The sequence below is a fragment of the Manis pentadactyla genome, chromosome 8 (assembly GCF_030020395.1).
Source record: "Manis pentadactyla isolate mManPen7 chromosome 8, mManPen7.hap1, whole genome shotgun sequence".
Taxonomy (NCBI): Eukaryota; Metazoa; Chordata; class Mammalia; order Pholidota; family Manidae; genus Manis; species Manis pentadactyla.
In genome coordinates, this window is record NC_080026.1 from 55,547,065 (window position 1) to 55,570,010 (window position 22,946).

The following is a 22,946-nucleotide window of genomic DNA, read 5'->3' on the forward strand; positions in this document are numbered from 1 at the left end:
TTAAGAAATCCATACTCTGCAGCTACAAAATAAATAGGCATTGCTTCATCCACCTGCCCACTGACTCAGGTGAATAAGCAGTGTTCAGTCCATACGTTAATAAGAGTTGGTAAGAATTTTCTCTGAGATTGTTTGGGTAAACTAAATTGGCTGAAGATCATTTCCTGGTAAGACAGCTGATTGATCACCAGGGCTGGGATCCTCCATTACACTGAAGAAACAGAGTTGTTGCATGACAAGAAAGTGGTGAATTTTATTTACTTCACATAAACTTTAAAGGCCTGTTTGTTTTTATATACTTGTATTCTTCCGATGCAGTCTGCATCAGAGGGTGGTAGAAAGAACAGTGAACCGAATTCAGCTATGGACTGTAGAACCTACAAAAGCTTGGATTTTGAGAGCCAAGGATCATCTCTGCTCTTCCTATCACACGGGATTATAATGTAGATCCCTTTGTTTTTTAAATGAATTCTTTTTACCGGTACTTCTACATTGTAATATGCCATGATCATTATTTTCCAGCTCCTTCTTTTTCCTTGAACCCTTCTCATGGCCAGAGTACTCAATTCATCCTCTGTTCTGTCATGAATTCTAGCTTAGTTTATAGTTTGGAATGAATAGCCAGAAATGCCTACTGAATGAAGTCTTTTTTCCTCCGATTCCACCAGTTCAGTGCTACTCAGAGGGTGGTGGCAACTAGAACCACAGACTTTTTGTCACCAGTCTGAGGGGTGGTAAAAGCACTTGCCCCAGGAATTCAATAAAATACATCATGAAGCACATCAACTAATTTTTTTAATCATTAAGACTTTCCAGTTGAAAGAAGCAGCATGTTTGTTGATTTTTATTCTGGTGTGGTTTGTTTTTTGTCTTCATGGGACCTGGCATTTGGAGGAGTATTTGCATGAGTGCCCATGAGCATGTCCACATTTGGTCGAAGCTTTAAAAGAATGTTTTTTGAATAACTTTAAATAGATAATTTGAATATTTAATTCTTATTAATTATTTAATGGAATAAAGAAGAAACTTCTAAATTGTTAAAGTGAGATCTTCTCTGAAGGAAACCACATATATATTTAGAGCCAAATAAATAGACGAATTGTTATTGCAGCTGAGACTATTCATGGCACTCTGACAATAGTGCCCCATCTGCTCTCCTGGGAATGGGGTGAGAACAGGACTCCTAGAGAACCCCACTCAGATCATCCCAGCCTGATTTTAGTGCTGTGAGAATAATGCAAAGCAAATTGTCTTAATGACCCTAAATAGTAGCTGTTCATAGGCTAACTACCATTGTTCTTTTATGCTGTTTCATTCACCTGATTGTATATGCTCAGAAAAGGCTAGTTTTTATTTCTGCTAATCCCTTCTGTCTGTCCGCTTATGAGGTTTTTCTTTATCCTCTCTAACCTTTCAGTCCACCATCCACCCTCCTCCCTTCCCCACGTTCTCACTCCCTGCGTTTCTCCTATATTCCTCATCCCTTGCTTTTCCTATCCCTCACTTCCCTTTTGCCGCCATTTGTCTCTCCTGCTTTTCCTCCATCACTTTTCCTGTTCCTCCACGTGTGCCATGTGGGACTTTCATGGTGTATCAACTTTAGGCTGAGGGGGGAGCAGCTCTGTCACTGAGTCCGACATGTTAAGCTCAAGGGTGTGCTGTGAGCCCACATCTAATCACGGATCTGACAACACACCTGGGCAGAGCCAGGCAGTCGTGACAGGAGAGAGGGACAAGGAAGCTGGGAATGGAGGGGGGTGCCAAGAAGTGAGCCTACTGGTGGGCAGGGATCTATACCAGATAAGGATTAAACTGATGCTGGTCGGCCTGGTCCAGGGGTTACTGAAGAAGCACTGGAGTCAAGATACCACAGGAAGAACTGAACGGTGCAGTGGAGACCCTGGGGAGGGAGTGGGGGGTGCGTGAGAGGGGATGCCATCACTGTAATGGGCGTCCGTGCAGAAGATCTGTGCAGAGAGCAGGCCTAGCCTGGATGGTTCCTCGCCCCATCTCTTGCCAAGCTGAGAAACCTTGCTCATGTTATGCTTTCTAAGACACAATTTCTTTATCTTCAGAATAGAATGCTAATAACACAAAACTTAAGTATTGTGACAGTTCCAGAAGGAAAGCAAGTCAGAGTTCTTAACATAATTCCTGGCACAAAGTATGAATTTGATATGAGTTACTTTCGTTCTATTTCCTCCTACTTCCATACCCATTTTCTTTAGCCCATCTTCTTACCTTTGTATGTCTCTGTCTCTTGAATAATAAATTGTGTTCCTCAAATAGGTATTATTTAAAATGCTGTAAGTTTGCTTCGACCTTAAGCAGTGTGGTCACAGAAAATGAGCCATGAAGTAAATTTTTAAGTGAACCTGAAAATAAGATCAGTGTGTAATGAGTATAAAAACAATTAGGTGTTTGTGTGCACATTCACAGATGAGGGTACTTGATGGTTGAGGCCAGTGAAATGCTTTCCTTCCTGCCCCCCAGGTTATGGATAAATATGGAGAATTCTATGGCCGAGATAGAATCAGTGAGTTACTTGGCATGGACAAGGCTGCCCTGGACTTCAGTGATGCCCGGGAAAAGAAGAAGCCGAAAAAAGACAGTTCCCTCTCTGCCGTGTGAGTGGTACTTCAGCTCTATCCTACAGGGCTAGGTTGAAAGGAGAAAAAAGCCATTTTTGAACATGCTAGTGCACTGAATTCCTTTCCCCTGGGGACAGAGGAATAGAGAAATGAGGGAAACAGAAAACACATATAAAATGTACTTTTATACTATGGGGTACTTTGAGCTGTGGAATGATTGGATTTTTTTCTATTAATTTCTGAAGGTGATGTTTTCATTATTTGCATAAAGCAAAAAAAATAAAAAAAGATCTGTGTTCTTGTTTAATTTGCCCTTTCCATCCCTAAATGGCACTAAGTTAAAGTAAAACATGCAAATGCACAAATATGACTATGTTTTCTAATGTTTCCTGTTGGAAAATATTGATTTTTGGAAAAGAGAACTATGTGTTCCTTTTATTATAAATGTCCAAAGTTCATATCCTTTTACTATAGTTTTGCTTTATTTAAGTAGCAAAGGCTTCATATGCCAAAAATATTGTGCTATAATACTATTACTTGGGAAACTTACTTTAAAATGAGACACACCTAATATAGTGCTTTCATGGAATAATATGTTATACTAGAACTACAAAGATATAGATCAATTGAATTCACCTGAGATCAAGTTTCACACACACACATTCACAGACACTTATGTGCCTAATGTATATATATATATATATATATATTTTTTTTAAGTTTAATCACATTGTGGAATAAATACAAAAAGCACACATACTTTTAAAAATGTAATTTCTTATTGAAGCCACTTAACAATCTTAGAAAAAATATAATGGGTAGCTTTCCTTAAAAACACGTCAGCCTTTCTTACTCTGTGTTTATGGCCTCAGTTAACTAGGGATGTGATGATTACTTGGAAAGCATAGATATTTAAGGGTCTGTAGAGCAGTATTATTTTGTCTTAGTAAATATTTTAGCTAGCATTAAATAAATATTTTGGCTGACCTATTTCATTCTTATCTATCTAGGTATGAACACTTTTTTAACAAGAGCTATGAGTCTTTAAAATAAGGTGAACTGATGAGGAAAATAGATAAATCTGTGACATAAACTGTGAATTTAGATCCAAAATAGTACCTGGGTAGTTTAAGAAAATGTGGTATTTAAACTCTAGGGCACTGTCCATGAGGTGAAACATAGTTGGCAGTCTTTAGGAACTGAGGTCCTTATGTTAGGAGGTCATATGAAGGAAGGACTGTGATCAGAGTGGGGCTGAGCTTCCCACTGATATGTTCTAATCCCTGAACAGCAAATACAGAATTAAAGAGTTTTACTGAAGTATGCATTTTCTATGATCAGATTTTTAACTCTAGAAAATAAGTCTGGAAAAAATAGAAACGAAGTTCAGACTGTTTTTTTAACTATGAACAAATTGTTTTAAATTAGAATTTTCTGCTCTTTTACATAGAAAATGTTTGTAAGTTTGACCACTATCATCATACCAAGAAACTCATGTGGCATTTATTAATACCTTTAAATATGGATAATATACAAGTATTTCCCAAATACTGTGTGGGACACATTTGATCTAAGAAAGCTTAAGTTTTAAAAGGTTCCTGGTTTCTGTATGAATACTGTCTTAGTATGAACACTTGGAAACAAGGATGACTCCTGTATCTATTTGTGCATGTATTTATTTATCAATCAAATATGTGCATTTATATAGGTGGCCAGCTTGCCTCCTGGGGACAGAATGGCTGCCAGCAGCCTGAAAACCTGCATGCTTTTTCATTTGTGTCTTCATGGAATGAAAAGGGGAGTTTACATCTCAAAAGCATTTAGCAAAAGTCAGCTTCTGTCTTTTAATTTACCCCTGAACCAAGCCCTGTGGCCAGGCAAATTCCTTGCCCTGATTAGCTTAGATCAGCTATGGCCTGTCCCTGAGGTTAGGGTCAGCTCTACACAAACAAAATCACTGCCACTCTTGGTGAGAAAAGAGGATTGAGGACTACAAAAAGGATATGCTGTTGTGGGTAGCAAAATATCGCCCTGCTGTTGGGTAGGGATGGAAAATAATCATAAAATAATAAAAATAAGAAACTACCATGGTAAACTCAGACATTTTGATATAAACACTTATTTTTTTTAGATTGCTGTCATGGAAAATAATCATGCTCTCTCGTGCAAACTACCCCATTGTTTATTTTTTTCCATCTTTTTCTTTTTTAAGAAAAAATTGTGTTTATATTGAATCCATTGTAAAAAACAATTTTTTAAATAATATTCCTTGCCCAGTGTAAAAACTTTAGAAAATGTTCTTTAACAATAAAATTAATTGCTGCTCAAAGACAACTTTTTTTCCTTAAAATACAAAATCCTAGGCTAAGGTAATTTAAACCTTAACCCTTGGGGAGAAAGTTTCTCAAAAAGTCAGCTTTGATTAGCAATGACTTATCCTAGCACTTACAACTTAAGATTGGCCTAATTAAAAGAAATAATTAAAGTGTAATAACAGACTAAAACAGTAAGTCTAGGGAAACCCTTTCAAAATAATACTAAGATTATATCTTAGCATATCAGTTACCTGGAATATTAGAAAGGCTAACAATGGTATAATTTCTAGCCCCATAAATCAGTGGCAAGTTCTGAGAAAGTAAGAATTAAAAAGTATATCTCAATACAAGTGTATTTTGATCTGCAAAAATCATGAATATTTATGCTAAGATTCATTTATGCATCATAGGTTTATTGAGAGACATTAACATATGATATAATGTGATTGGTGCTGAGAAGCTCACAGACCAGTGAGAGGCCTAACTACACATAGAAGCTAAACACCTACAACTACGAATCAACATGGGAAACTAGCAAAGGGAGGTGTCCACATAGTGTGTGGCAACCAAGGCAAAGAGTTAAATATTTCCTTGGATAAAGAAGGGAAGGGAAGGTTCCTGAAAACAAAAGGAAACAGCAGCAAAATGGAAAGACCCTTTCATTGGCAAATTAAGTGCAGCTGTAAAATAAATGTGGGTGTTGTTGCACTTATCATTAGTCGAACTAAAAATCACTCTGTTGGAATGCAATTACAATGTATACTGAAAGTAAGTGAGGAAATGTTTGATGCACACATGTTGGTTAATTTAGTCCAATTTTCAGGAATAATTGTCACATATACAGTGAGTTTATCTTATATTTAATGTAGGAAGGGAAAACGTGAAAAAGGAAAGATTATTCTTAAATAATAGAAGATGAAGCTGGTGATATTTTGTTTTGTTTTGTTTTCCAAGATCCATCTAAAAAAGCATCCCAAAACTCTGGACTACATCATCCAAGGGAGCTCTCAGCTCTTTATAGAATTAATCTACTGAGATAGTTGCCAGCCTCATTCCGTGGAAAGTGAATGCCAGCAGACTCTTGCAAGCCTGAGTCTTTGCTTAATGTGCATATCCAAAAATTCTTCTTTTTTTTTTTCCAGACTGAACTCTATTGATGTGAAATATCAGATGTGGAAACTAGGAGTCGTTTTCACTGACAATGTAAGCCCGTTTCATTACCACAAAGTAAAATTCACTCTGATGAGATGAATCTTTTGGGTTTCTGCAGATAGGAAAGATGGTTATTTCAGAAAGTTCTTCAAATATCAATTCTTTTGGTGCAGACCATATCTGAGAAAGACCCATGGAAATATATAATTAATCAGTCCATTTCTTTCAATAGATGAAAATTAAAATGTAAATATATTTACACAAGAAAAAAGGAGCTGAGATGCAAATTAATGGGTATTTTCATTCAGGTTTTAGTTGGGCGATAGCACACGTCAAGGTTTTATAAATGTAAAAAAGTTCTAAATAAGTGTTTTAAAATTAAAAATCACTAATGGTCATAAACTCAAGTTTTGCCAAAATTAAGTACATTAAATTATTGTGTTCTTTTTCTGGTTTGACCCTTCTTTTATCAAGGCACCTAAGAGCTGATTAACTATACAGAGGGCCCAACTGCTACCCCAAAAAATCACCTATCAGTGAAAGCCACCAGCTGTCAGGGCAGATAATCACATTTTGCTATTCTGGTTTGTCAATATCTTGACAGTTTTGATTCTTAGAATTTTCAGTTTAAATAATTGTAATTATCAGTTGTGTTTATGCTCCCATTTGCTGGCTATAGGAAGTTTGCATGAGGCAATCGTACAACTCTGCTGAACAAATCGACACATTTTTGCTGTCAGATCTCAGCTCACTTCTGCCCATTGCTGCTTCATAATTTTCTTACCATCCTCACACGCCCCCTGTGAAGAGGCACATGAGAACATACTGTGCAGACTTGGCCCTAGAACTCCTGCTCCTTGCTGCTGTGCTTTCTCTCTTGGGCACCTCATTTTATCTCAAATCTCACTCTAATTTTCACAGTGATGTTTAGAGTGAACGGTAGTTCCATTCTCCTAGAAATGTTGCCGGGCAACTGTGTCTGGGGAGGTCTCTCCCTGTGCACTAGGTGAAACCTCAACCTGGTGGGGAGTGTTCTTGACTCTGGGCAAGATATAATTCTCAAGCAGGTCAGACAGTGTAGGTAAGGAAGGAATTCATTAAAGCGAGAGCATCAGGGAATGGCAGCTGCCTTGCAGGAAGCAGAGAACAGGAAAGCAGAGGGAAAGTTCTCAGCCTAGGGCAGATTCCCTTGTCAACTCCTAAAGCCAGGGTCACCTGGCATCCCGTGTCTGCTTGGGTCTGCATGGCATGGGGGCTAGCCCCTACCACTCCAGGATATGGGGGAGTCATGGACCACAGGATGGAGTGAGATTATGTTCTGAAAACTTGCCAAAGAAAGGAGATTTTCAGGCAGGCTACTAAGAGCAGATCGCACAGCTGCAGTTCTGTCCAGGTTACCCATGTGACAGAAACATGCAGGCCCAAATCTGAGCTCTTAGCAGCCCCTTCCTATTTATTAGAAGTAAAATGGAGACAGAGTGAAGACTTGGAAATAAAATGAAATAGCAGAGAGACAAACCACAATAATTTGAAGAGTAAGAAAGCTTTATTTGAAAGTGTGCACTTAAAGGAAACTATGGGCATCCTCAGAGAGGAGGCACACTGAAAGTTTGGGGATTCTATCTTTTAAGGCTTTCAAGAATGGGGCAAAGAGCAAAGTGGGGGTTGTTGGGCATAGGCTTGACTTGTGATCTCAAGATGCTTATCTCTGGTGAGAGACACCATGTTTCCTTTCCCTTATTATTAGTCCTCCACAAATTCTGCTAAATAAGCCCAACATAAGGGATTTATTTATCCTGTTCTCCAGGATAGTGATTACCCTCAAGCAGTGGTGACATATCACTTAAGACTTCTGTCTTATGTCATATCAGTTAAGACTTATGTCCTGCCCTGCCTTAAGGTAGGCTGTTGGGTTATCGTCTGATTACCAGAGACTATGTTAGGAATTTTACTTCTCAACTCTATGCTTTTTAAAATGGAATCTTAGCCTTAAGATGGGGTCCCTCCTGTTCTTACTGTACTGTTCATATCTCAGCATTTTCATCATAGGCAGGAAAAGTTAATCATGATGCCTGTCCCATGTCCCTGCCCTGCCTCAGAGACTTGTAGTGCCCCCAGATTCCCCTGCCTCTTCCCCCACCCCTGTCTCACCAGGCCTTGGACCCAGAACTAGAGGTACCTTAAAGTCTCTCTAAAAGCTCGAACCCAAGTCTTGTAAATATCTTTTAGAACTATTAACTGTGGATAAGGTGTCTTGGAGCTGATTTCTCATCAAACAAGGGAAACAACTCCTTTGAATAAAAAGGAGGCCACATCAACTCTAGCATGGTGTTTCTGTTCCAACAGCCAGACCATCTTGACTTCTGCCTTCTGAGGTCCACCATCCTTGCCACAGTGTGTGAATGGCACACTTTTGCCAAGTGCAGCCTGCCTATAACATTCACCTTGCTGTGTAGTTTTCTTGTCCTCCAGAGAATTTGAGCATGGATAGTCCATGGAGACATCCATTGATATCTTTCTGATATTTTATTAGGCTTTCATCCACCTACAAGTTCCGTGACTTCTGTTTGCGTCTGTTTAGCTACTATGTTCAGAAGCCATGGAATCGTAGGTAGATGAATACTCAGGTATTCGGCAGCACAGTTTCTTTCTGTAACACAGCTAGGTGACTGGATGGAATGGAGATCTCCCAGTTAAATTTCAGTTTCAGACAACTAAATCATATTTATATTCAAGTATATCCCAAATGTTGTATGGGACATACTTGATCTAAGAATTGCTTTTAATCTGATGTTCAGATTTAACTGGAGGCCTATGTATTTGCTAAATCTGGCTATCTAAGCACAACACTGTATACAGTCCATACATGTATCCTTAGCTCAGCTTATCATCTATGTATGTCTCTTTAACCATCTTCTGCCCATGAATGTCTTTGCATTTCTTAATAACCTGAAAGATATCTCCATCTAAATGTCCCATAGCAAATGTTAGCATCTTCTTTCTCCTTTACCTCTGCCCACCAAATCCAGTCCCCTGCCCACAACTTTCTCTTTTAGTTTTTTTGTTCTTGCTACCCAATCTCAAATTACTAGTTTGGATTCCTCCTTTTCCTTTTCCTTCTAACTTCTACATTTAATTATTTGCCTAATGTTGATCTTATTTCTGTCCTTTGCAGTTCTCTCCCCTACCCTTACCAATTTTGCTACTAGCTCTGGCTCTCATAACATCACTTCTGTGCATGTCAATAGTGTCCTCCTTTAATATCTCTGTCACTTACAACATTTTTAAGTAAGTAACTTAACCTGAGTGAACTCACTTTCCTCACTTGTAAATTGGGGCAAAAATTGCCTATTTATTAGGGGTCTTGCTAGAATAAAATAAGAGGCTGTATGTGCAAATAAATGGGACAGTGACCAGACTTTAGTAGTGCTCAAGAAATTTTCATAAAATACCACTTTTCATGCACCATTACACTATTCTTGATGCTCCAGTGGTTCCCATGTGCCCATGGGATGTGCCCATATCCCTTCCCTCAGCCTTCAGGCCCTCCACCCTGCTGTACATTTCCAGCCTCATCTTCTGAAACAGAAACTCACCATCAAATCACACTCCCATTCCCTGGCACTATCTCAGTGTCCATTTTTAAATGCTGTTCTCTTTTCTTCTATTTGACCTCTAGCTTCAGTGCCATGTGCCCATCAGAGCTCTTGTACCACCTCACCTCCCATCATGTTTCTGTCCTCTAGTCAAAATGAAGGTTTCTACCCTTTCCTAAAATAGGTAGCTCCTGACTCCACTGGCAAAACATGCCTTATGCAGAAGAAACTCCCCTCCAGAAGTAAGAGTGATCACAATTTCTTTTCTTCTGCTTTGTTCATCGCCTCCCAAAAAAGTATGTACATTTTCTGGTCTGTGCAAAATTAACCCCTTACACTGATTATCATCAAGATTTCTACATATGGGCCAGTGGTGCTGTCAGGTTTCTTGTAGCCTTCTGTAACATCAGAGAGCTTTCAGTTTTCTCCTGGACTACTTTGGCTCTTGTAAAGTGAGAAGCTTGGTTGATAAAACATCTCATATAATCTCCTGTAACTAGTAGCTCTCAACAGATATTGATGTAATGAGTGAATAAATGAAAGAAGTCAGGGAAGGAGGTATGGAGAGTGGGTGGTTCTTTAGTTTACCTTAGAGCAGGGGGTTCCAACTGGGGCAGTTTGTCCCCAAGGTGACATTTGGCAATGTCTAGAGACATTTTGGTTTGCCACAGATGGGGTGGACGATGCTATTGACATTTAGGGAGCACTGACCAGGAATGCTGCTCACCAGGCAACAGTGCACAGGGCAGCCCAACAACAGAGAATACTCTGGTCCAGACTCTCAGCAGTGCAGTGGTTGAGAGCCCTTGCTGTCAGTTTTAAGTCAATAAAGTTTTCTCTAAGGGAGGATAAATAAGAACACTCAGATATAAAGGGGAGAATGATGTTGAATCCTTCAGAACAAACTAAATAAAAATAAAATACACAAACAAGCTGATATAGCTAATTAGAATTATGTAAGTGGATAGTCTAAGAAGATAAAGGAAATGGAGTAATTATTACTGATTGAGTCAGAGTAGCTTGTGATATGAGTCACACATTCTGCTTTATAATATGCTTTTCCCCCATTTTGTCTTAATAGTCCTTCCTCTACCTTGCGTGGTACATGACCATGTCCATTCTTGGGCACTATAACAACTTCTTCTTTGCTGCTCATCTTCTGGACATCGCTATGGGATTCAAGACGTTAAGAACCATCTTGTCCTCAGTAACTCACAATGGCAAACAGGTAAGAGTTCATCTGTCTGCCCTTCTGCTCCCCGGCAAAAACTAAAAAGAGCATCAGATAATGCCAACAAAAATAGAACGAAACCTCAAATGACGATGCTCGGTTTTAAAGATTTTTGTGAATGGAAGATCTGTACTTTTCTCTTAAAAACCATAAACTATAAAGATGAGTATTTGAGAGTACCCCATGGCCTACATTCAAGTCTTGGTTTGACCAATAAGCTGTGTGACCTTGGGTAAATTACTTAACTTGTTTTTAAATCCCAACTCCCTGATTTTGTAAAATGAATGTAGTAATAAAATCAATACAATAGGAACACTCCCAGAGGGTTTTCATGAAAATTAAAAACATAAATGTAGAGATCTTAGCAGAGGCTCTGGCACATATTGAGCACTCAGGAAAATAGTTATCATTTTGTTCCTGGTACAATATTTACTCCATTTGATACTATGGGGAACTGACACAGTTGAAGCATCCTTATACTCTAGTTACATTAGTAATAAAACATGAGATGCTGCATTCTTAAGTTAATGTAATACTGTAAAACTGGATAGTGGTGAGCTCTTTTCTTCACTTTTAAATTGGACAAAAAGAATAATGATGTGTCGTACCTTACAAAGTCTTACTTAGAATATTTACATACTGGTTTAGTTCCAGATAATCAGTTTATGTTCTAATGGAACCCAATTGTAATGTAAAACTTTTGTTATTAATAAACTTGCTATACAGGCATGCATTTATTGATTCATTCTCTTTTTATCCAGTGTCCACTGGGAGGTAACACATTGTATGGTAGTTGTTTAGATTAACAGATTCCTTTTCCAGAATCTAAAAGTTCAGCATATTTTCAAATCAGTGCCCCTCAAAAAAATTGAACTGTATCCAAAGTTAAAATCATTCACACATTATCATGGTCTTCAGTTTTCTAGATTTCAGCACATCGTTCTTATATGTGTCACTTCAGTTTCTGATTATGACTCTGACGTTCATGGCATGAGGGTCCAGTGACAAAAACTGTCCTATGCCTATTCATCCACTAGTTAGTAGGTTGGTTTTGAGCTCCCGATATAGTTAAAGAACTAGAGGTGCTGAATCCATTTTCACTCAAAAAGACTGGGACTTCTTCAGTTAATTTCTAAGCTTTTGTTGTGGTTATTCCTTTTCTTTTTTGAGGTATCAATTTTTCATTTGCAGCAATCTATCCACCTTAATAGTCCTAGGTAAAACATGCAGAAATTTATAGTGGCATTGTACTTGATTTACAGACATGAATTAAGCCAAACCCTCTATTAAGAAAACATGTTTTCTATAAATGATTGTAAGGTGATTTTAAAAGACTGACTATATAGTCAAGAACATTGGGATGTGTTGTAAACAGAGGAAGTAGACATAAAAAATAATACATTTTAGTGGGATTAGAATTTCTGCAATACAACCAGAAGTACATTTTCACCAACTTGGTGAAAGTCATGTTCTTAACAAATACATATTCTATTTTATACACATACACACTATATATATATATATATATATATATATAGTTACTTATACATACACACACACACACATATATGCTTACATATAGTATTGTTTGGAATTAAAGAAAGATTACATAGAGCTGAAAGAAGGCCTTCCAAACTCTGTGACATCTAATTACACATTGAGGAAATTAACCCTCAATTAGTGTTGGTTATTAGCTAATAAAGGGTTTTCACTTTGATCATTGCTTTACGTTAACAAAGCAAGACTTCTCAGTTATATTTTTTAAAGTATTTACATTATACATTATTAACAGTTGTGCATTCCCAGACATTAGAAGCAATACAAATTCTTATTTACTTTTAGGATGTGACTGAAGGAAAAAATGATTTACAACACCTCTTATCATCATAACAAAAATGAGATAGTTTTTATTAAGAAGGTTAATTTTGTAAAGGGAAGAGGCCATATGAATAAAAGAGAAAGTACTTAATGTAATATCTACTACCAAATATTGAGATGATAGAAAAGTGAACATTGTAAGCTGTTATTAATGCCAATTTGGATGTGAGACTAAAATTGTTCCTATTCCAACCACTATATGCATTTATTAGCCAATTAAGTAGCCAAATTTTGCATAAAATGGCCTGACAGCTTGATAAAATAAAGAGATTATGAAAATACTTTTCCCCACAGGGATAAGAAAGGCAAGGTGGAAGGTATAGATCCCATTAGCTTCTAGTTGGTAAATCCAGCTGCTTACTCCTCCGGTGCTCCTCTCCCACACTGATGTCAAATATGTCAGCCATTCATGTGTGGTATTTCTAATACATGTTCAATGTCACATTGCTTTCCAGCTTGTATTAACAGTTGGCTTATTAGCTGTGGTCGTATACCTATATACTGTTGTGGCATTCAATTTTTTCCGAAAATTCTACAATAAGAGTGAAGATGGTGATACCCCAGATATGAAATGTGATGATATGCTAACGGTAAGTACATACACTTTGATCTCCTATGAACGAAAAATGTCTCCTGCTTCTTCAATCCAATTAACTGTGTAGTTACTCTTTGATAGTGCAGAACAGAAAATAGTGTACACAGTAAAAAGCTGTGTGACTTTAAAGAATCAACAACTTTTCATTTTTTACAGAACATGAAGTACCATTTCTGCCAATTTTGCATGTCTACTAAACCAACCTGATAATTAGAATTCCCGAGTGAAGCAGTTAGAACTGGATGGATTAATGTAAACACATTAGTCTAGTGTCCATATATTTCAGGGTAGCAGGTAAAATTATTTCTTTGTGCTTTATTTGTTTGCCTTAATGATTTTACCTGAAGTTACTGAAGCCCCAAAACTCTTAATAGAACTGATAGTTTTTGCTTTCGTGTTGAATATCCTGGGTAAAATTATTCTCTTGGTCTTAGTTTTAAAGTCACTAGATGTTAAAGATTTCAAATTGCTTTATTGCTGTTCTCTAACCTTCTTCTCTGATACTCGGAAATCAGAAATTACCATACATTAAATCTTAGATTAGGAATATGAAAATTAAACGAATATGTACTCTAGCTGGAAAGAGATGACTTCTTCAATGACCTCTAAATCAGGATACCTACGTAATTGGGGTTGGTGGTGTAAGTAAAAGAGACTGACATAATGATAACTAAAACTAACCTAGAGAAAGAGGAACATCCAAAAGAGAAATTAGAAAGTACTATATTATAAAGGCTATATAATGAAGATAGTTTTTGTACTAGAGAATGGCATATCAGTGGAACAGAACAGAGTCTGAAATAGAGAACAGAAATTCAGATACACATGGAAATTAAAAATATAGTAAAAGTAGCTTTTGAAATCATGAAATGAAAAATAATTCAGTAAATGGTATTGGTACTGTGGACATGCCGTTTGGGGAAAATTGATAAAAATAAAATGTCCCTTATTCTTTAAATCACAAGAAATTTGAATGGAACACGTTTCAATGTAAAAAAAAAAAAAGGAATAAGAGCTAGAACAGAATTTAGCTTTTGAAATAATAATAATTTTTCTATGGGGAAAGGTCTTTCTAAGTATAACCTAAAGCCTAGGATCCATGAAAGCATAAAAAATGACTTTAAAGCAAATTCTTCAAGACAAAGGACAAACTGGGAAAAATACATGCAACAGTATACCAAAGGGCCAGTGTGCATAATTTACAAAGTCATTATCACATTAGTAAGAAGAAATAAACAGCCCATAAAAATGAGTAAATTATATGCCTAGACAATTCATAATATAATAAATTCAGACAGCTTATAAATAGGGAAAGATACTTGACATCTATACTAATGAAATCATTTGCCACTTCCTACCTATCACTTTTGCAAAATATTAAAGTTTGCTAATACCCAGAGTTGTGTAATTGATGGAAAAACTGGCACTTTCATGAATATGTGTGGGGGAATGTAAATTAATGTAGTAAATTTAGAGAAATCTTGCAATATCAAATTTTTAACTGTACTTTTTACCCTTTGACTTGTTCCACTGCTAGTAATTGATCTAAATGTTTACTCCCAATATGCCTCTGTTTGTGCAAGGATATTAGCTGCTATCACACAGTGGAAATAGTCTAAATGATCATCAAGAGTCCTGATTAAATCAATTACGGTAAATCCACCTAATGGAACAGTATGTAGCTACTTAAAAATAAGGCAAATCTGGATATGTTGGTATGGAAAGACATACAAATTACATTTAAGTAGAGAAAAAGGAGCAAGGTCCTGGAGAGTGTTATTTTAGAATCATAACTGTGTCAAATGATAAGATCATCTTATGATCTTACAAGATCCTAATTATGTACACACATACATATACTAGAATGTATATATTTGATGTGAGAGAATATATATACAATGTTTCTGGAAAGAGACTTAAGAAACTGTTAGCAAGGGTTCCTACAAGGAGTAGAACCTCAGATTAGGGGAGAGAAAACTCACCCAGTGAAAGACTGATTGGTCCCTGATAGTAACCTCCCCCAGCGTCACTAACATGCAACACTTTACCACCCCCTCCTTGCTTCCCCGCATTCCAGGCCCAGGAGTGGAGATTCTTTGGAGATCCTTCATCCTCTGTCTTGCCAATGGGTTTCAGCCCTGGGCAAGTTCACTGTGGAGTCAGTGAGACCGGAAAATGACAGTGGAACATTCTTGGGGTGAAAGGCTTACACCCAACTTTATTTCCATGGTGGCAGGTCAATCACTAGAATCCCATCTACTCAGAGTGAGTCTGCACACAGCTAGCTGGTCTCTGCCTCTGGGCCTATCTGACCCCGCAGCCATCTCAGTCTTTGTCTTCAGCACTGCTACCAATCCAGCCTCTGATCTCCTGCAGCCTTGCAGCCATGCAGCAGCTATGCCATTGTGTTGCCCAGAGCAGTGGGCAGAGCTCTTTATATAGAGTCAATAACAATGTATTGCCCACACGTGTGTAGTGTGCTAACTGACCAGAGCCAGGTAAGAATCCTTGCCATAGGAATCTTCACTTTATCCACACCCTCTTCTGTGAGCTGCCTTTATTTTATTGTCCACCTTGCCTCTATCCCATGAGCCTGAAGACTTGGGTAGTGGCTGGCCGGAAGCAGGGAGGGGAGTGGAGGGCTGGAGGAGGCAATGAGGCATGAAGGAGGGTCAATAAGCACCAACATCAGGTTGTTTGCCTACAGTGACTCTGGAAGATTCATTTCTATTCCAGGAGAAACACCCCCAGTGGTTCTAAATCTCAAAACCCAGCAACCTCCAGTCAGAAATGTTACTGAGGTCATTCATTCCCAGAGGGTATGATGCTCAATGCATTGTCAAGATTGGTGGAAAGTAGGGATGACTTCAGATGGTGATATTCAGTGGTCTGTCTTAGGTAGTGGGAACAGTATGCAACCTTATATCCCCATCTCCTACCACAGTAAGACTCCTGTGATGTCTCCTGATATCGTGAGTCATATTTGACCCTATTCAAGTTACCCTAAGTATCCTTAGATGACTACATTTTGAATTTTACTGAGTTTCCATTGCTTTTGTTAATTTTGTCAATGTGCTTATTATGAGACAAGTCTATGCATTATTTGAATGAGAGGTGTGTTGGAAAGACATCTACCTTTACCTGGTTGATGTTACATGGCATGTGTATAGAGAAGGTAAAATTTTCCTCACTTTAAGATGAGGAAATAGGGCCTCTTAATGTTTTCAGTTATAGTGTCTTACTTGAGGGTTTCCACCCCAGTCAGGTTCACTGTGGATTCAGTGAGACCAAGAAATGACAACAGAGCATTCTTGGGGTAAAAGGGTTTATACCTGGCTTTATTCTCCCAGGTATATCAAATAAATTTATTTATTTATTTATTACTGCACCTCCCAGTGCAGTAGGTCAAGCACTAGAATCATGTCTGCATCCAGCAGTTTTCAGGTCTTTAATCCACCTCTATCTATGCCTCTGCCCAGAGCACTGGGCAGAGCTCTTTATATAGTGACTCAGTCAATAGCAGCTTATTGTCTGTGGGTGTGGAAGCAGTAGACTAGCAGTAGGCCAATTACATCATCAAGTAGTTTAGGGTCAGGTGAGGATCCTGGCCATAGGAACTTCCATTTTGCCATGTATGGCCTTAGCACTAGATTTTGTTCAGTTTGCAGGATTTCTGTCCTTAATGTGAACTACCTGTGACCAGCTTTGTTGGACATGTTTATATTTCTACCCACAATAATTAAGTTACTATCTTGCCTTTGGCTGGAGTGCAGGTGGGCTTCATAAGTATGCATCCTAGATGTTTCTCTCTTGCAAGTGGAAACTCAGATGTAAGACATAAAATGACATCTCAGCTCCTACCAATCAGGTGAACCAGGCAAACATCTGGGTAGCTTTGTATGTGCCCATACCTAACTGGTTGTCCTTAAAAACTATTGTATCAGAGGCCACATTACTTAGATTAACCTCATCATTTTAGGTAAAACCCTTTTAAATTTGCCTCTTACTAAGACTTGTGCAGCTTTTGAAAAGACCAACAATATTTAAAATGTAACTGATCACTTACAGTAGTGCTTATGAAAATTCAAGGCTCAGTAAAACCAAACAGCTAGCAAGACAGAGGTGTGGAGTGGGAAGTGGTCTGATTTAATTTCTTTCAGTTACTTCTCAAAAGAGAATTCTTCCTTTATGTTAGCTATTAGCATTTATTTTTCACAGGGGAAAGTCCAGTATTCTTTTCTTGTGATAGATTTTCTTCACTCAGGTCATATTTATTGGCATTATCTTGAGTTTCCATGGCCTTTATCGTTGCTGGTTGTTTCCCAGGGTCTGAAGTAGTTAGGTTTTCACAGGGACACCATTCAGTCTCAGTGTTTCTTAACTTAACAGCAGGTGGCACTGTAGCTACAGTTTTATAGATTTGATGGTTTATATTTATTTTCCTCTCTTTCTTCCTTCTCTCTCTTTTTATCTTGCTTGCTCTCTCCTTCTCCATCCTTCTCTCCCTCCCATCCTGGTTTAGGATCCTGGTGTTCTGAGCCTGAGACTCTAATTAAACCAGCAATATCCTGATAGAATTCAAACTTCCTCTCCAAGAATGCAGGAGAAAGTGAAAAGTAATCTGGAGTTATGAAGTCCAGGACAAAAAGATGATTGTAGTGAGACAGCCAAGGAGACTGACAAGGCACATATAAACACATTTGTCTCAAAAGGAGTAGTTTTCAACCTCAGAAGCCCAGAGGAATGAGCAGAGCAACTCTTTATAAATCCACAAGTCTGCAATGCCAACCCCAGGTCCCCTGAGTCAGAACTGCAGAGAAGGTGTCAAGACCTGTGTACTTCAGAGAATTACAGATGGTTGAGATAAAAAATATACTCCTAGGAAGTAACTTGTTTAGGAAATTGATTTAAATCACATACTTGATTCTGCCTTCCTGACAAATAATCTCCATTTGCTAGTTTGTTCTCTTTCTGCCTCTATTTGTCCCCTTGTTTTGTCAAGATATAGATTTTATAAGGATCTGTATCAATCCACCAGAAAATAGTCCTCCTCATTGTTTCCTTAAGGTCACATAAACAATGATTTTACCATTGAGTGAGGCAGTTTAGGGGATGGATGAGGGGGGAAAGCCATAGAATATTAAATATTGAGAATTAACAGCTCTCTATGCCCAATTTCTGTACCACCAGGCACCTCCTTGCCTCATTACTCAGAGTGAACAAAGTATATCTTTTGTCTCCCAGAATTAGTTATTTCTATCCTCCAGCTCTTATCAGCAGGCTTAAGCTATTCTATGAAAAGGAAGGTGAATAAGAAGGTTTCCATTTTCAGGGGCAGAATGATAATCTAATAACAGAAAGCCTGGCAACCCCATGTCAATGGGTTTTCATCCCACTGCCTCACATTCCACTACAGCAGCCATCTTCCTGCTATTTCTGGGGATAACCAGGTAGTGAAGGATGAGATTGGGAAAGTCAGTATCAAAATTCAACAAGTGAACTGGACCTTTTATTCTTTTTAAATTTGGTATCTTTCTAAGCCTAAATAATCAAATTCACAAGACTCTGGCCACATGTCTGTTGCTGAAATATGATAGAATCCCTTCCTCAGAATTCTTAGAGCTGTCACAGGCTTAGGTGAGTGGTGAGATAGGGATTTTGCCAGGTGAAGCCAGGTGACTGATGGCAGATCTGAAAACACATTTACTTTGATAATTTAGCCTCATTCCTTGGTCTTTTCTTCAACTTTACATGTCTAGGAATGAAAAGTGAAGCATTCTCTTGAGGACAGACTCACATTAACTAGGCTTCTAAGAGTCAGATGTATGCATCAGAATACTAATATCCTATTCACTAAGAGTTTATGCAACAATTGGACACATTCTCTTCCTTATAGGAAAACTCTTATGTGGGAAGCCAAATTTTAACCTTGAAGGTCTTGGTCATCAGGAATTAGCAAGAGGAGTTAGCTTGATGACCTTAGTCCATGGACATGTCAAACAGGCAGGGTTTGGAGAGCTATGATATTCCGAGACATGGACTGGAAACCGTAGTGATACACCATTGGCCCATTGGATATTGGAGAGTCAAAGGACCGGAATTTGATGTGGACAAGTACCAGCACAGAGCCAGGTAGATGTCCAAATGTATCCCCAGCCCAAACGGGGGGGCTTCAAAGCGAAGTATGGTGAAACCAGGAGAGGATAGCCTACCTCATTTCACTAAGAGCAGATAGCTGCAGTAATAAGTCTATCCATTTCTAGTTGCCACAGTTAAGCAATATGAAGACAGATTTGGAGAAAAATTTATAACCCCAATCTTTTTCTTAATAAAAATAAGAAATGCACAAGTAAAAGTAATTCCAACAGTATACACGAATATACAATGAAAATCAAATTTCCTCTTCCTAGAGATCCACTGTTAACAGTTTCAAAAACTGTTTTAGACAAACCATTCTAAAAGTTTTAACATGGTGTCCCAAGGGAATTTTTAAGTGACTATCTCAAAATTTTACTTCCAGAGATTGATTAAGTAAGTCTAGGCATCTGTAATGTTTAAGCCTCCAGGAGATCTGGATGCATAGTTAGGTTTGGGCTGTCTCTAAAGGACTTTCCTAGCCTCTCTGCAAGAGAGATCCCTTTCCCGAGCTCCAGAACAGTTCTTGGATGGGCAGTGGAAGGGGTGGGTGCCTTATCATGCATGCTCTTTGTTCTTTGTGTGCTTGACTAACAAACCTCTTTTCTGAGTGACCCGATCTTTATTTAATTCTGTTCAGTAAATTCCAGGCATCTGACCCAGGACACATTTTGTATTCTGCATCTATCAATACATTAGCTATGGAACTGCGAGCATTTTAGGGTCACCTTGCAGCCTGCACTTTGTGCTTCTTAAAGTGACCCAAGAGTCTGAGCCTGTGGGTTAAGGCAGTCATGTCTCCATGCAATTGCTGACCAGTTAGAACTGGCCACTCCTCTTCATCCCACAAGTGATATTTAAGTACCTGTCTTGTGTTGGGTGTTATACGTAGGCACCGATAATAGAGCAGCAACCAAAGTAATCCTTCTGATGATGGAACCAATTCTAAGAGAGTGAGGTAGATCATAAGATATCAGAAACAAGCAACGTGGAGATACTAGTCTGGAATTCAGGAAGGGGACCCAACGTGGAAATAGAAATTTTTTGGAGTCATTGTCACAGAGATGATATTTAAATATGAAGCTGGAAATGTTCCCCAACAGAGTGTCCTAAAAGAAGAAAGGTCACGGAACTCCATTCTGGAACACTAGTTCATGAAAAAATAAGGAGGTAAGGAAGAACTGTCCAAGGGCTCTGTGACAGAATGGCTTGAAATGTAGAAGGAAACATGGGGAGTGTGGCGTCTCACCGGTGAAGACCTTTCAAGGTCTCACTCTTTCAAGACCTTTGTCCCCTGCATAAGGCAGAGTAAATATGTGTTGCACTGATGGATGACATCAGTTGAGTTAATCAGAGTATCTGGTTAACAGTCTAAGAAGGGCTCATGGAGAAGGGATTATAATTGAGGATCAAAAGGATGAGTTGGAATGGGAGAAGAATAGGAAGGATTTTTGCAAGGTAAGGGGGCTGTGCAAGCAAAGATTTCGAATCAGGAACAGTTTATTTGGAGGAAGCATGGGTAGAGTGGAAGACGGTAATTGGGAGCAGGAATGAGCAAGTCAGAGAGGTGAAGTGTGACTAAATTTGAGGCCCTGAGATGGAAAATGTGGACTTTTCCTGAATACAGATGCTCTAAGCCAGTGGCTCTCAACTCCTTGTGATCCACTGCCCAAGTGTCACTTGGCAATGTCTGCAGACATTTTTGATTGTCTAGGAGTGGGGTCCTATTGGCATTGACTGGGTAGAAGCCAGGGATCCTTCTGAAATTACATACAATGCACAGGACAGACCTCACAACAAGGAATTATCCAGCCAAAATGTCAATGGTGTTGAGGCTGAGAAATTGTTCCAATAGCACTCTACTGAACCCCTCCTTTTTCTGCAATGGACACTTATTGTTGGTTACTTTCAGTGTTTAAACAGTGAGCTGCTATTTCCTCCCTACCTCTCTGTCTTCTTTCTTTTACCTATTAAAGTAGAAAAAAGTTTCAGCAACATATTCCATATATGATAGATGAGGGAGGGTAAGTGTTACCAAGTCTGGTTTTTTTCTAGCTTAATTTCTAAGATTCCATCTTATACATTGGGTTTCTACTTCCCCTTTCATACGTCTGTTATGCTAAAAAAAAACTGAACAGTGTGATTAAAAATAGTTTTGTGGACCTTAATGTGATTTTAATAGGATTACCTTAGGCCAGATGCTAGTGAGGATTTTTCATTTTTTGCAAATCATGACAGAAGGTGCTAAGCACAGTGTGCAGTATAGAGTTTTATTTAAAAGACAGCAGAATGTAAGAGCCAAGTGTTTGCATCACAGGTATAAATATTGAAGCAGAAAGAGGCAAGGTCAGAAGCAACAATTCTCATTTCCGGAGTGAGGGTCACAAGCTAGAGAGAGAGAGAGAGACTTGTCTTTATTGAGTGTAAAAATGGGTAGTGTTCCTCCAGAAGTGACAGGAGACCCCATCTCTCTTTTGCAGTGTTACATGTTCCACATGTATGTCGGGGTACGTGCTGGAGGGGGTATCGGCGACGAAATCGAAGACCCAGCAGGCGACGAATATGAGATCTATCGAATCATCTTTGACATCACCTTCTTCTTCTTTGTAATTGTCATTCTACTGGCCATAATACAAGGTGAGCTCCATCCTCATGGAAGCACGAGAAGATCTAGAATTTGAGCCACAGATTGCTGAGCTAACACTGAAGGTCGGGTAAGAATGTCAGGTGTAAAAGCCAAATAGAACTTTTCCTTTCAGTATTTCTTCCTCTGAGGTCTGTAAAGGGAAAACCAAGAGGCATGGGACCCTGGTAAAGGGGAGATGGATGCAGGTTTCTTTGACCTCCTTTCTAGTAACATAATGGAAGCAGCATTTGCCTGTGTTTGATTCCCAGCCCTGCCATTTATTAGCTTTCCAATTTGGGGAGCCATTTAACCTCTTTGGGTCTATTAAGTGGAAATTATATAAATTTCCACTAAGCTATGATGTTGTTGAAAAGTTGTTTCTTTTTTAACATTGTACGTTAAATACCCAGCACAGTACCTAATGCAAAATCAGTGCCTCATAAATAATGATAAAGCTATCATTGTGGAGTATCAGTGAAGTGCCTGGTATATATAATAAGTCATTTTACCCTCATGAGCCCTGTAGTAATGGTGTTGTTACTCATATTTGAGGAAACTGAGTGAGTTGGCTAAAGTGCACACCTCGCAGGTGCCAGGGCTGGAACCCCACCCCAAGGCCCCACTCATAGCTGTTGTACCATACTGACCGACGAGTTCTTCCTTTCATTTCAAGACACCTTGGAGTGTGGTGCTTTTCTCCTTCAGAAAAATCACTCATGTTATCCTTTGTTCTGCTTACACATTTACTCTGGCTTGAATTAAATGTCTGTAAATGTGGTATTATCCTCTAAGTCCTATAAGCATAAAACGGTACTTTTTTTCTTTTC

General features: G+C 38.5%; 1 protein-coding gene across 1 annotated transcript in view; it reads left to right on the forward strand.

Moving 5' to 3' along the window:
• Positions 1 to 22,946, forward strand: part of RYR2 (ryanodine receptor 2) — a 961,351-nt gene that overhangs the window by 932,394 nt on the left and 6,011 nt on the right. The window contains exons 96-100 of the mRNA XM_057505755.1: positions 2,494 to 2,627; positions 6,049 to 6,109; positions 10,736 to 10,882; positions 13,219 to 13,353; positions 21,974 to 22,130. Of these exons, the coding sequence (XP_057361738.1) occupies positions 2,494 to 2,627; positions 6,049 to 6,109; positions 10,736 to 10,882; positions 13,219 to 13,353; positions 21,974 to 22,130 (634 nt within the window). The remainder of the gene's footprint in view (positions 1 to 2,493; positions 2,628 to 6,048; positions 6,110 to 10,735; positions 10,883 to 13,218; positions 13,354 to 21,973; positions 22,131 to 22,946) is intronic.